Consider the following 12,438-nt stretch of genomic DNA (forward strand, 5'->3'; position numbering starts at 1 on the left):
TGTGTGTTCAAATGAACTACTCAAACCTGCTCCTAGTGGGTGAGTAAGTGATGGCTTTCTGAGTGCAAAGAATTTGTGTACTCACAAGCTCACTTCCTGACCTGCATCTTGCTTTACTGCTTTAATAAAATGCCTTAAATTGTAACAACACAGTATGTCATCTCTCGTAACTAAACACTGCCGATGACAAACGGCACAAAGAGGGAGAAGCCGCATACCCCGAGGATGTCTTCCACGAGCAGCGTTTTCCGGGACTTGGCCACGTAGGCGGAGGTGGTGGTGCCCTGGGCGATGGGCCCCGCGGGGACGAGCCGGGGTCGTCCCTCCTTGATTCCAGGTGGGGTGAACACGCACAGGCTCTGGCAGGAAGAAAAGAACATGCTTTGTAGACTGTGCTGTGCAGGGCACAGAGAGCCTCCTGGACACGAGGGGAGAGTCCCGAGAAGTCTGGGCGCCAAGGAGGAGAAGGGGCCTGGGCAGGGACGGCGCTGTGCCGCAGTCAGATTGCAGCGCCTGGGGTGGACGCCCGCCCACTCCGCCTGCACACGAGGCGCAGGCCAGAGGCAGGGCGGAAAGGACTGTCGGTGCGCAGATGGGCTCGCACAGTGGCCTCCCGTGCGGGTGCACGCGGAGCACTAAAGGGAAAGAGAAGAAGGAAGCTGGCCTTGGCTCAAGACAGTGTCACACAGGAACCTGGCCCACCCTGCCTGAAGACCTGGCCCACAGGTCTCAGGACAGGGTCTGGGAGCACACATCAAAGGGGTTCAGTTAGAAGTTCCATTTTCATCGAAAACCCTTCTTTCCCAGGGCATGATCTTGCTGCAGGACTCAGTCACTCTGTCCCTGAAACTGGCCGGCCTGCCGGACGATGATTCCAAGGACTCTCGGTAAGACCGTGCTCCTCTCCGAGCACATTTTGGGCAAGTCTGGGTGTGCCTTCTCCTTTCACATGAGTGGGTGGGAGGGGAGAGTTCTGACGCTATTTTTAAATAAATGTTTTTTAAAAATACGATTAGTTATTTTGACTAAATCAAATTATATTTTTAAATAACTACCTACTAAATCAGAATTGCTCATCTAAACAAATCATCCAGCAGGGGGATCCAACCTGTTGGCATCTGGGCCACACTGGAAGAAGACTTGTCTTGGGCCACACATTAAATACACAAACATTAGCAAAACCTGATGAGCAAAAAAAAAATAAAAAGTTTTACGTAAACTTACAGTTTTGTACCAGGCCACACTCACAGCCATCCTGGGCCCCATGCGGCCCGCGGACTGGACACCCTAAGTCGGGGGCAACATTTTGACCTAACTGTATTATGATTACCACTCAACATGAAACCGACTGAGGTTCAGGCGGATCCTCCTGACACCACATCCCCCTTAAATGGGACTGCTTTCACTGGAAGGCGAAGACCTGCTGAAGCATTTCAGGGGTCCAAATCACAGCCCGCAGACTGCATGCGGCCCAGGATGGCTACAAATGCGACCCAACACAAACTCATAAATTTACTTAAAAGATTACAAGATTTTTGTGTGTATGTGATTACATGTTGCAATGTATTTAATGTGTGGCCCAAGACAACTTTTCTTCTTCCAGTGTGGCCCAGAGACACCATAAGTTTGGACACCCCTGCTAGACCACCCTCTGAAGCTAAACAGGGTCCTATTCATTCTTGCCGTCACTAAGCCAGTTCTAGGTGAGGATAACGAGGTGGGTTTTCAAGCTTTGTAATGTCAAACAACCCCCCGTTTTTTCCCAAATACAGTCTTATTTACAACCCATCACCAGAAAGTGAATGAACCTCTTCCCCTGGGGGGACCAGGGATGAGGAGGGCAGTCCTGGTGCCCTCTGGTGCCTTAACTAAACCACCCTCTCAGGCAGCTACATTCTAACAATTTTGTTTGCAAGTGTATCTACTTCCGTCAGGACAGTGGTTAAGTAGTATTTGCTATTAAGTACATACCTGTGGAAATACAATTTAAGTGTTTCTATTTTTAAATATTTAAATACAAGTTATACACTTAAAAAGAGTTTAAACATTTAACTATAGGTAAGATGATAAATGACTATTTCACCTTACTTAGTTTTAAAGGGGCTGGAAATCAGAACCCGTTTACAAAGTTGTTATAATTCTATTCCGCTCCAATTTAATGCGGCACAGACGGGACAAGGCCTCCCTCAGACTAGTACTTCACTGTCGCGATGCAAGTCCATGTGTATGAAGACTGACAGAAGAGCAGAAAAATGCGTCAAGAACAGGAAGAGAGATGATTTCAAGACAAAAATGAGAAGGATATCATCTATTTAGCTTGAAGACAAATCGGAATCGACAATGACTTTCTCAGACTATGAGAAGTGAATCATGAGGAGGAGGCTGAGTGACAAGCCACTGTCTCCCAAAGAACGGCCGGGAGGGTGCTTCATCCACACCAAGGGCTGCAGGCAGCTCCTCCAGAACCCCCAGGACAGAATGGGAAGGGAACTCTGCAGCAAGCTCCCAGCACCAGCTTTTATACTCATTCTTATTACAGGTGTTGACTTTGTGGTTTGAAGATATTAGCACATATCTTTTTTGGATGACTTTGCTACATGCCCATGAAGACTGGATTTAATAATATCTTAAGTTATACTTAGCATCAGAATTCAACAATGACAGGGCAGTTTACACATTCCTAATTATTAGGTCATTTACTTAATATTATAAAACATCTACCACCTCTCTATAGGGTTACTGTATCTCTCACACACGCACACACACACACACACACACACACACTCAACAGATAAGCAAACCCTGGACTTAGCATATATGAAAAGCCATTCTATGTATTAATCTTGCTGGAAAAAAGTGGTTTATAAGTCTTTCAATTCTTTGACTAAATCTGAAAGACTTCTCTTTATGGATAATTATCAAAAAGTTAAATAATTCTGTACAGTGGGAACTTTCTGCTTGTTTTACTAACTAGCTCATGATGTTTGACCCTGTTGATCAAACAGAAATGCTTGCAGATGAGCGCCGAGGCAAGAGCTAACGAAGTGTGGCATCATGCCGGGCGTCACGTGAAGGCCAGAGCTGGGGCAGGAGCGAAATGAGGACGCCGCACAACAGACGCCCTCGCTGGTGTCTTCATGGCCTCACACTCCCTCCTCTGTGTGGTTCCCTGCACTATTTTGTGATTTTTGTGTTTTGGGTGTTCACTCCATAAAATTCACCTGTGTGAAAGCTCCCTTTGTAACGCCCATGGCTGATTGAAGGTCAAACCCTGGATTGAACTGTGTGGCCTCTCATGCACGTTCTCTGTGATCCTTGTAGTCCAGTGGGATGACAAGCAGCTAGTACTGCAAAGAGCCAGCAACGACCCTCTGAATTTCACACGTATTCAAGGATGGGGGAGACTCTGTTAAGCCCACTTTCACTTACCTTCTAGTGCTTATCAAATTGACACTGGTGCACTGAAAAGTCTCCCTTCTCCCCAGTGCAAGCTGCCACCTCCACCACAGACTGACCCACTCCCCCAGCCCGTGTCAGTTTCTGAACACTCCTCGGCGCCCTTCGGCTGATGGGCCAACCAGACTGCTCTCATCCCTGTGAGTTTACAGCACATTTTTTTTATCTGGCAAGGTGAGACTTGCTTAGTTTCTTCATGTTTCCGAAGAATCTCAACTTACTTCATAAGCTACAGCTAGTGCTTCTGATTGGCAAGGGGCCTGTGAGGACGCATTAACAAACCATGGTGCAAACAGGTTCGGAAGGAACTCACAAAGGAAGTAAGGGCTTTGTTTCTCAAAGTCGGTCGTGATTTTCGACATCAGGATTTGACTAGGCTGTTGAGATTAATAAGAAAAATACTGTATCATTTCCATAAAGGATGAATGAAAATCTAAAAAACACCATTTTAGAATGCGCTGATACTCTGCTCACACTTCCAGTATCTAGTTTGCCTACAAAACTGTGTTGAATTGAGTCCCTAAAATTGATTGCTGCTCTAATGTTGAAAAACCTATGAAAACCTTTATTAGCACAAGCACTTTTCAGCAGCTAGAGATAAAACCTACAACTAAAAGCAAGGAATAGGTCCAGAGTTTCAACCTCAACCACCAGAGGAGAAGTTTATTGCACTCTGGCATGTGGCCTGCTGCCGGGCAGCAGAGGGTCCTCACCCCACAGGAGCCCTGCAGGTGCCCAGCCGCGAGAGCCCTGCAGCCGGCCAACAGCGTCAAGACCCCAGGCCAACCAACGAGCCGGACGCCGAGGCCACACAGTGCTCAGCAATAAACGAGCTTTTCCACTGCCAAAGAAACTCATGAGCTGGCCAACATTTTCCAACAGCAGCAAGTTTTCATATATATTTCTACAGTTAGGTTATTAACTAGAGAAGATTGGTAACAGTAGTTATTATAACCTGTAGGTTGGCTCAATGAAGAAATAAAATAACTTTAAAATTATAAAAAAGCAAATTAAAAAAAGATTTGGTGGAAAACAGAACAGACTGCCACAATCTACTTTAAAAACCTACTTTTCACATGAAATGGACATGCGCGATTCATTAGCGTCAACAGACAGATGGGTCTGCTTCACTTGGTGAGGGCCTGCTCGCCCCTTTCCACTCACCAGTCAAAGGCCTCTTGTGAAACTTCACTCTCGTTTTAAGGCTTTAACTCACAACCAGTGACATTTTAGAAATATTTTTTAAGATGAGAAAAAGTATTTAGGTGCACCATTATTTTTCTTTAAAGACACTAGGTGGCGCTGGGTAGTAAATGACTAGATCCTGTCCACCTGGAACTGGAATTAGATAAGGAACTTTGCATAATTCTTAAAAATAAACCTACTAATACTAAAGTTTACTGACAACTGAAAAAAAGTCACACAATTATTGGAAACTACTGGCTCTAAACTGGCTTCTAAAACCAACAGATGAAAAGTCATCTGGGAACGTACTTTATGTATTACACATTTCAGTTTCGTTAGAGTGCTCGAGGTTTTCAGTGTCTACAAACTCTTACAGATAACACAGGACACTGCAGTGACAACGTCATAAAGTATGGGACACACCAGTCAGCTGGAGGATGTGGCCAGGTATGCAAGAGAACGACGAGAAAAACATCAGAAGTTGAATTAAGCAAAATCTTAGCCGTGGAAACATTTGTTTTTTCCAACCAGCATTCCCAGAGTGCCTTGCACGCAGTTAGGTGTCCACATTGCCCCGCGCCAGGACATAGCACCTGCTTCCTTCCCGAGCCCCTGATTTCTCACAAATTGCTGCTTCTTCCTAAAAGGTCCTTCATTTCTCCTTCATATTACTGAGGAAGAGGTCTTCCACACTCTGCTCAAACCAGGTTAATCACCCAAGCTGTTTTCAGTGCGACCCGCCCCAGCACCCCTTCAAATGCAGGACCCCAGAGCACCTCGGGTTCCCTTCTGATCTCTCTTAATACTATGTGCTATAATTTAGTGTGGATTCCCCCTGCTGGTGGGACACTTTGAGGACAGAAATGACTTGTTATTTACCTTTGTGTACTCAGCAGTTTAGCACAGTTTTTGGTACATAGTAGGTTTATTGAATGAATACCATTCATGATATAACATTTAAGCAATGGAGGTTAAATTAACTTTTAGAAAGTTTAAGACTCTTGTCCAAGTCACAAAGTAGTGAATTATACTCACACAATCTAACTCCAAAATCCAACTCCTCTGAAAAGCAAACTACTTACTGGGGAGCCTTGAAACAGGACAGATGCACAGAAACCCTCTCTCCTGAAGGGCTGCCTCCTGGGACGTGACCAGGGAGGTGCAGGAACCTGCCCCAGCCCGTCACTGCCCCCAGGCCGAGCCCCAGCCCCGACAGGACCGGGGCTCAGGAACAGTGCGTGGAGTACATGTCCTGTTTTTAGAAAAGCACTGCTTTACCAGTGTTTTCAACTTCTTCCATCTGCCGGTTTACTGGGCTTTCTATCATTGTTTGAATATTTTAAATGGAGCAACTTCTACTTTCCTCGAAAACTGCCCATTTAAACTTTCAATTTTATTAGTCCAAGGATCTTCTCATAATGTCATTTTCACTGTAACTATTTTTTAAATTATTTTTTTAACTACTACATATATATAATGGCATTTTCTCTTTTCTGTTAATTAGGTTGGCAAATGGCCTACTTTAGAGTGCTTACATTTCCTCACTCACACAGACTTCTTCTTCTGCATCCACAGGTGGAGCTGGTGAACCCCAAGGGGGCAGGAACCTCGATTTACAAGTGTCCCTGGTACCAGCTCCACTGTCACGTGATCGTGCCCAATAAAAACGCATCCAAGCCATATATTCTCTTATGTGTTAATGATTCAGAACTGTATATAAAATGTATCATACCGTACAATGTATATTTTTCCCACTTGAATAACTTTGCTCATAGATTTAACAATATTGTAGTTCACTTTCATCACCAGTTCCCTAAATACTCCATTAACTGTATTTGATTTTTTTCCCTTTGTTCAAAGAGTTACTTAGCATATTATTTACGTTTAAATACTAAGGTTTAATTTCCTTGTTTTTAGCCATTATGGGGACCCAAATTTCTTAAGTGGGGGGCTGAATGTATCAAAATAGCCTCTAACCTAAAGAAGAAAGGGAATCCCAAGTTGGGAAATCATAAAATAACAAACTGAATCACATGTATGAGTTTTTTGAAAAACCTAATTGACAATGTTGCTGACACATCCCCTCTAAATTGTGTTTTGATCTGTCAGGAACTGCTGCACTCACTCTTCTGCCCATTCTCTGTAGGAAAACTGCTTTGCTGTATAAATTTCAACGCACCAAATATTTACTGTATAAACTTCAGAACAGCTCGACCTTCAATGCAGACCAAGCCCTTCACAAATCAGGTGACCTCTTTTTCCAGTTTAATGCTTTTCTTACTTACATTCAGCTTTGCCGTTGATCTTGTGGCACTTGCTCTGCTTTCCCTGCATTTTTCTGGAGTAGTTTTGCTCCAATTAAAACCTCCTTTTTATTTTAATTGTTCCTTGTCTACATGTCCCTGATTTATATGTCCCTCCATGAAACAGAGGGAAGTTGGGAGGGTTTTAAACTGACGTGCAATCTTTTCCTTTCAATAAGCAGACCTATCCCACCTGTAACTTTGTGACGCGTTTTCATAACGAGTTTCACACTCACACTTTATGTTCTGTTCTTGGGGCTTTAATACTATTTAGTTTGTTGTCTACTTAACTTTTGGGGGTTTCTTTAATTTCTTGCTCTCTGGTAACATTAGTGCTGATTTTTTACTCTACTAGTGGAACTTTTGATATATTGAAATATTTTAAATGATGTTTCTCAGTAGATGAATTTCAGAAAATTAATTATTTATACTCACTGCCATTCATGAAACAAAGAAATGAACACTTTTTTAAAAGTGTTCCCACCTCTGTCTCAGTCGCGGTATTGGCTGATCTGGCCCAACACGCCGTGCTGTGTAGGCTGCATGCCGGGACTCTGTCCCTGGAGCGCGCGTGCTTTGCTCTGAAAGACGGTACCGAAGAACGCTGTCTACCTGTGATTCGAAGTCCATGGGCAATTTTTAAACACTGGTGAGCATAGTATGCTAACTTTCGTGTACAAAAGGATGGACTGTAGGAAAATACGTATTTGTCTGCTCATCTGTACAAGAGATGTTTTTTATTTCGTATGGTTATTAGCTTACATATTAGAAGTCTGCCACCATCTGTTGCAAGCAATACGGCAGATTAGGTAAGTGGATGCCCCTGAAAAAAGCCATTTTAAACTTACTTAGAGGCTGGGAAAAGCATAAGTTACAAATCTTTCATAACATGCTGCTGGGCTGAGAAGAATGGAAGGAACCCACACACTTCGGAAAGGAAGCATATGAAGGAACTCCATGAGGCACACCCCAAACTGGTTCTTGAGTGTGTCACCCAGAGCCTAGATCGACGGATGCTCCCTTAGCAAAGCCGCGCGGTGAACAGGGGATGCGACGGAAACCTGGGCCCGCTGCTTGTGGGCGTCTCATGGAGATCCCCGCGAGGGCCAGGCAGGCAGAGGCTGAAGACACACGCACAGCTGTGGGGCGGGACAAGGAGGCCAGGGCCTCCCGACCTCACTGCTGAAGGCAGAATGGAGACCTCCTCTGAGAAACCCCACTGAACCTGCATGCGAGGCTGCAGCCTAAACCACTCTGCAGTCTGAAAAATTCTCAATGAGATCATTTACTACAACTGCCTGGACCGGAAGAGCTTCCTTAGGTGACTGGCAAACAAATATAACACACGTCCTACGTCTAGGACAGGCACTTCAAGCCTCGAGAGTACCCATTTTTCAAAGGTCCAAGGAGTAGTATGGTTCACAGTTTAAACAAAAGAACAACATAAAACACACGAGCAAGTCAGTCACCATCTATGCAGGACCAATGAAATAAAAGCCAGGGAGGATACTGTAAGTTCAGAAAGAGTACAAAGCAATATAAAAGATACAGAATTAATCTCTTTCAAGGAATAAAAGTAAGTTCAGGGAATGAGAAAAAACTACAATGAAGGACTGAGACAAACTGAAAACAACCACAAGGGACGTATTTTACTGTCAATGTTCAAAGAGATAACACATATCAACCTGGACCCTTTGTCCAGCAACAGTATCTTCAAAGAACGTGGTGAAATGAGGACATTCTCAGACAGACAAAAACCAGATTTCCCACACCAGATTCTTGCTAAGGGGAAACCCCATGGGGCAGAGGGAAGGATTCCAAATGGCAGAGCTGAGATGCAGGAAGAAACGACAGCCCGGCGGGAGTCACGTCAGTGCAGCTAAAGAAACACTTCAGAGAACTTCAGACTTCGAACAGTGGGTCTTCGCCCTACCCACAGGAATCCCCGGCTCAGGGAACAGGAGAGCCCCAGCTACAGCCCACGTGGGAGACACAGATGGAAAACTGCAGTCCACCAAACACGGGAACTAGCCTGAAAGGGTCTCCCCAGGGAGCTAAGGTCTCTGCTTCCTGGAAGCATACATTCTAGTGAAAAGGCCAGGTAGGCACACTGTCACAGGAATCACAGACAACGAACGTGCAGTGACAGACACAGCTCCAGTCCGTGAAGGAGAAGCATGCGACATTCAACAACTGGAACGCAGAGGGGCCTGGCTTAGGGAGGCCACGGAGAGCTCCACTTTCGCGACGCACTGAGCCAACACGCCCAGGAAAACAGGGCGGCATGGGCAGCGCGGCCTCTGTCCCTGGCATGTGGGAAAAGGCCCGAGAAAGAACATGGAGAGCCCATCAGGAGGTCAGACATGGGAGCCCTGGGGGAGCGGGAGAGGAGGGGAGGCCATCCCCTCCCGAAGCTGCAAAGGTGGACGAGAAGTGGCAGGCCTCAAGAGCACTCTGACAGGCGGAGAGTCACAGCTCAGATGCTATGGATGCAGAGCTTTTCCTAAGTCCCACGTGAGAGGAGCCACCTCACTGAGGCCAATGTGTAAAGAAGTCTACAGGCAACAGAGTGAAGGACGCAGCCAAGGATGAAGCGCGTGGGACCCAGAACCTCAACCCGAGCTCTGAGAGCCCAGCCCTGCCTGAGGCTCCCACGCACTGCCTACCCGGGCTCTGGCGGCTGCCCCCGCCCTGCCCCTGCCAGCGAGGTCTCCCCACTGTCCCTCACCCAGCACAGGAGACGGCCAGCCAGAGCGGCAGCCCCAGCTTCACGGCTCACACCCCGTCCTTTCAGTGAACAGCCAGAAATGCTGCGTCTGAGATTCAGGTTTCAGCAGGGGATCTGATGGGTCCAAGTTTGGCTCACAGACAACTGTGGCTGACAGGAAGGGGACGTGATTACAACAGGCCCATCCGGTCGACCCCACAGGGGCTGGGGGTCTCAGGGAAGGAGTCATGGGAGGCGGACCATGACAAGAAGCTCTCCTACATGGCAGTAAATTATAAGAATAAATGCCAATTATACAAGAATTTTATAAGAGGAATTCTTATTTCTGAATAAAAATTCCAACATGTTAGAGATAAACTTTTAGAATGGACAGGGAACAGTGAGATCTATTTGTCATTGTAGCATCTGAGCCATTTGAAATCACCACCCATGTGGCGAGTGAAGATGCTTCAGAAGGGCCAGTGGAGATGCTGGGTGAACACAGACGTAAATGAGGAAAGGCCCTGGCCCTCAACACCCTGCGGTCCTGTGACATGTTCCTGAAAACCAAGAGAAGCGAGGCCGGGGAAGTGAAGGGGGCCACCCACTAGCTAAGGAACCCAGCCACGCGGTGCTGAGTGGCCACCCTTCCCCGCTAGCACCGCGGCGTCACTCAAGAGCACTGAGACCTCGCCGCCGGCATTTCTGCTCCCGTTCCCATTTCACACAGTGTGAGCAGCACATGAACACAGGTGCCACGTTGCAAAAGTGCATCCCCAATCTCAGATAAGACGGGCTAACATGTAAGAAATGCACAGTGTAAGTTTGCCCAATAAATGTTTACAATTCCGCTGGGCTTTACGTATTTAAGCTATGAACATGTATCATTGGCTCAGAATATTAGTCTAAAATATGTGTTTTTCATGCCATAACAAAACTCAAATGCCAGTAACCGAGCATGTGACTGTGCCTACACACACGCCACCTTTCACAACGGCTGTGTCTGCATCAGGCACACCAGCCTGTCCCATGGAAGAGGCAGCAGGCACACTTGGGGACACACCTGGGGCCCCCATCGGGAAAGGGTCTGAACCCCAGCCACCACGGCTCAGGGAGCTCGCCTTGCCTTCTCAGGCACTCTCCCAGACTTGGGAGAGTTGTTGTCAAACATCTAAAAATACCACATTTTAAAAACGCCAAGCTCTGTTCTCATTTTGTTCTACTGCAGACTGTGTGTACGAAGGGCACAGACTACCCACAGGTCGAAGTAACTTCTGCAGAAGACTGAGAACCTATAGCAGTGCCGTTTGAAGACAGACTACCACAAGCCAAAATCAAAACCACCCATCCGTTACAAGATTTTATGCCTAAATGTTGCCATGTTGCTAAAATGCTTGGCTGGTAATAACCACATATGGAAAGAAATTACAACAAGGTGATTTTAAAGTACTTAATTACAGTATGTCTATTAAATTATTAACACAATAGTTTATCTGTTTTAAAAAGCTTGTAACACCAACATCTAAATTTAAATACTTACATTATTGCACTCTCCAAGGAAATACAGTGCAAATCCATCAGCTTTGGTGGCTGCCAAGGTAATAAAAGAGGAAGAAACTAATCTGAATAGAAGAACACAACATGTGTGAATTCTCTGAGGCGAAATCTCAGATACGGGTCTTTTCAATGGATGTATTAACACAACACGGGCATGCAGTGAATTGAACAAACTCGTTTATGGCTTTACTCAATTACATAATTGGAGCATTTTCATTTATTTTGATCAGCTATTGTAAATTTTAAGATGTGACAACCTCAAATCATATAGCAGCCTGTGCACTATGTAACAACGTGTCAAACTTCAGTATTAGAATTATTGGAAATTATTTTTAAAATCTGAGAATTGTACTTACTTTTTAAAGTATTAAATCTATTAGAACTGATATTCATAATTCTGAATAACCAACATAAGCATCAGCCAAAAAGAATTATGCTTACATCTACCTATCATCACTGAAGACAACAAAATTTAACTTTCCCAAAACTACTTCCAGGTCGTTGGAAGGCAACTGCCACCGCAGCAAAGAGCGCGAGTCTCGGAGGAGTGGCCGGACGTACCCTGGTGTAACTTCTCTGCGCCTTGGGCTTTGGGGAAGGTATCTGGCCTGTCTGCCACCATGTTCAGATGGTGGTAATACAGTTGTCCTCTCCCCATTCAAATTTAAAATGCTTTTTCTTCCTTAAAAATTAATTATTCCTCATATACATGTGATTTAGTTCAACAGAACTATACAAAGAAAACTAGGTTTTAATGAGAAGGCATAGTATATTCCATTTAAACATAAGGCAGATGCTTTTCCTGCAATTCTGGTAGGCTCATAATAAAATATTTTCACTTCAAACACAGCCAAGTGGAAGGAAATGAAGGCGTTCACGTGCCCCTGGGAAGGGGTGCTGTCCGCCCCGTGCCACGCGGAGCGCGCCCGGCTGGCTCACCTATCTTGATCACGCTGCTGAGCTCGTACAGGAGCAGCTGGTTGTCCCCGCCCGCGTCCAGCCGCTGCTCGATGTAGCTGTTCAGCTCATACACAACGCCCTGCATATTCGTATCTTGGTACTTCAAATAAAAAAAAATAAAGGGCACAATTAAATAAAGTAAAATAAAAGCCCCTTAGTTTGTAAAACATGCTGTGTTTGACTTTACATACTAGCTGCTCATTAGGTTTCTATATAGAACATGATTTAATATATTCGACTATATAGATTGCAAATTAAAATGTCGGGCTT

General features: G+C 45.3%; 1 protein-coding gene across 1 annotated transcript in view; it reads right to left on the minus strand.

Annotated features, from left to right (window-relative positions):
- Positions 1-12,438, minus strand: part of PDE10A (phosphodiesterase 10A) — a 177,127-nt gene that overhangs the window by 44,913 nt on the left and 119,776 nt on the right. Inside the window, exons 4-6 of the mRNA XM_045188968.2 lie at positions 12,148-12,268; positions 11,192-11,241; positions 219-359 (exon numbers count right to left, since the gene is read on the minus strand). Of these exons, the coding sequence (XP_045044903.2) occupies positions 219-359; positions 11,192-11,241; positions 12,148-12,268 (312 nt within the window). The remainder of the gene's footprint in view (positions 1-218; positions 360-11,191; positions 11,242-12,147; positions 12,269-12,438) is intronic.

This window comes from Desmodus rotundus, chromosome 11 (assembly GCF_022682495.2).
Source record: "Desmodus rotundus isolate HL8 chromosome 11, HLdesRot8A.1, whole genome shotgun sequence".
NCBI classification, from domain to species: domain Eukaryota; kingdom Metazoa; phylum Chordata; class Mammalia; order Chiroptera; family Phyllostomidae; genus Desmodus; species Desmodus rotundus.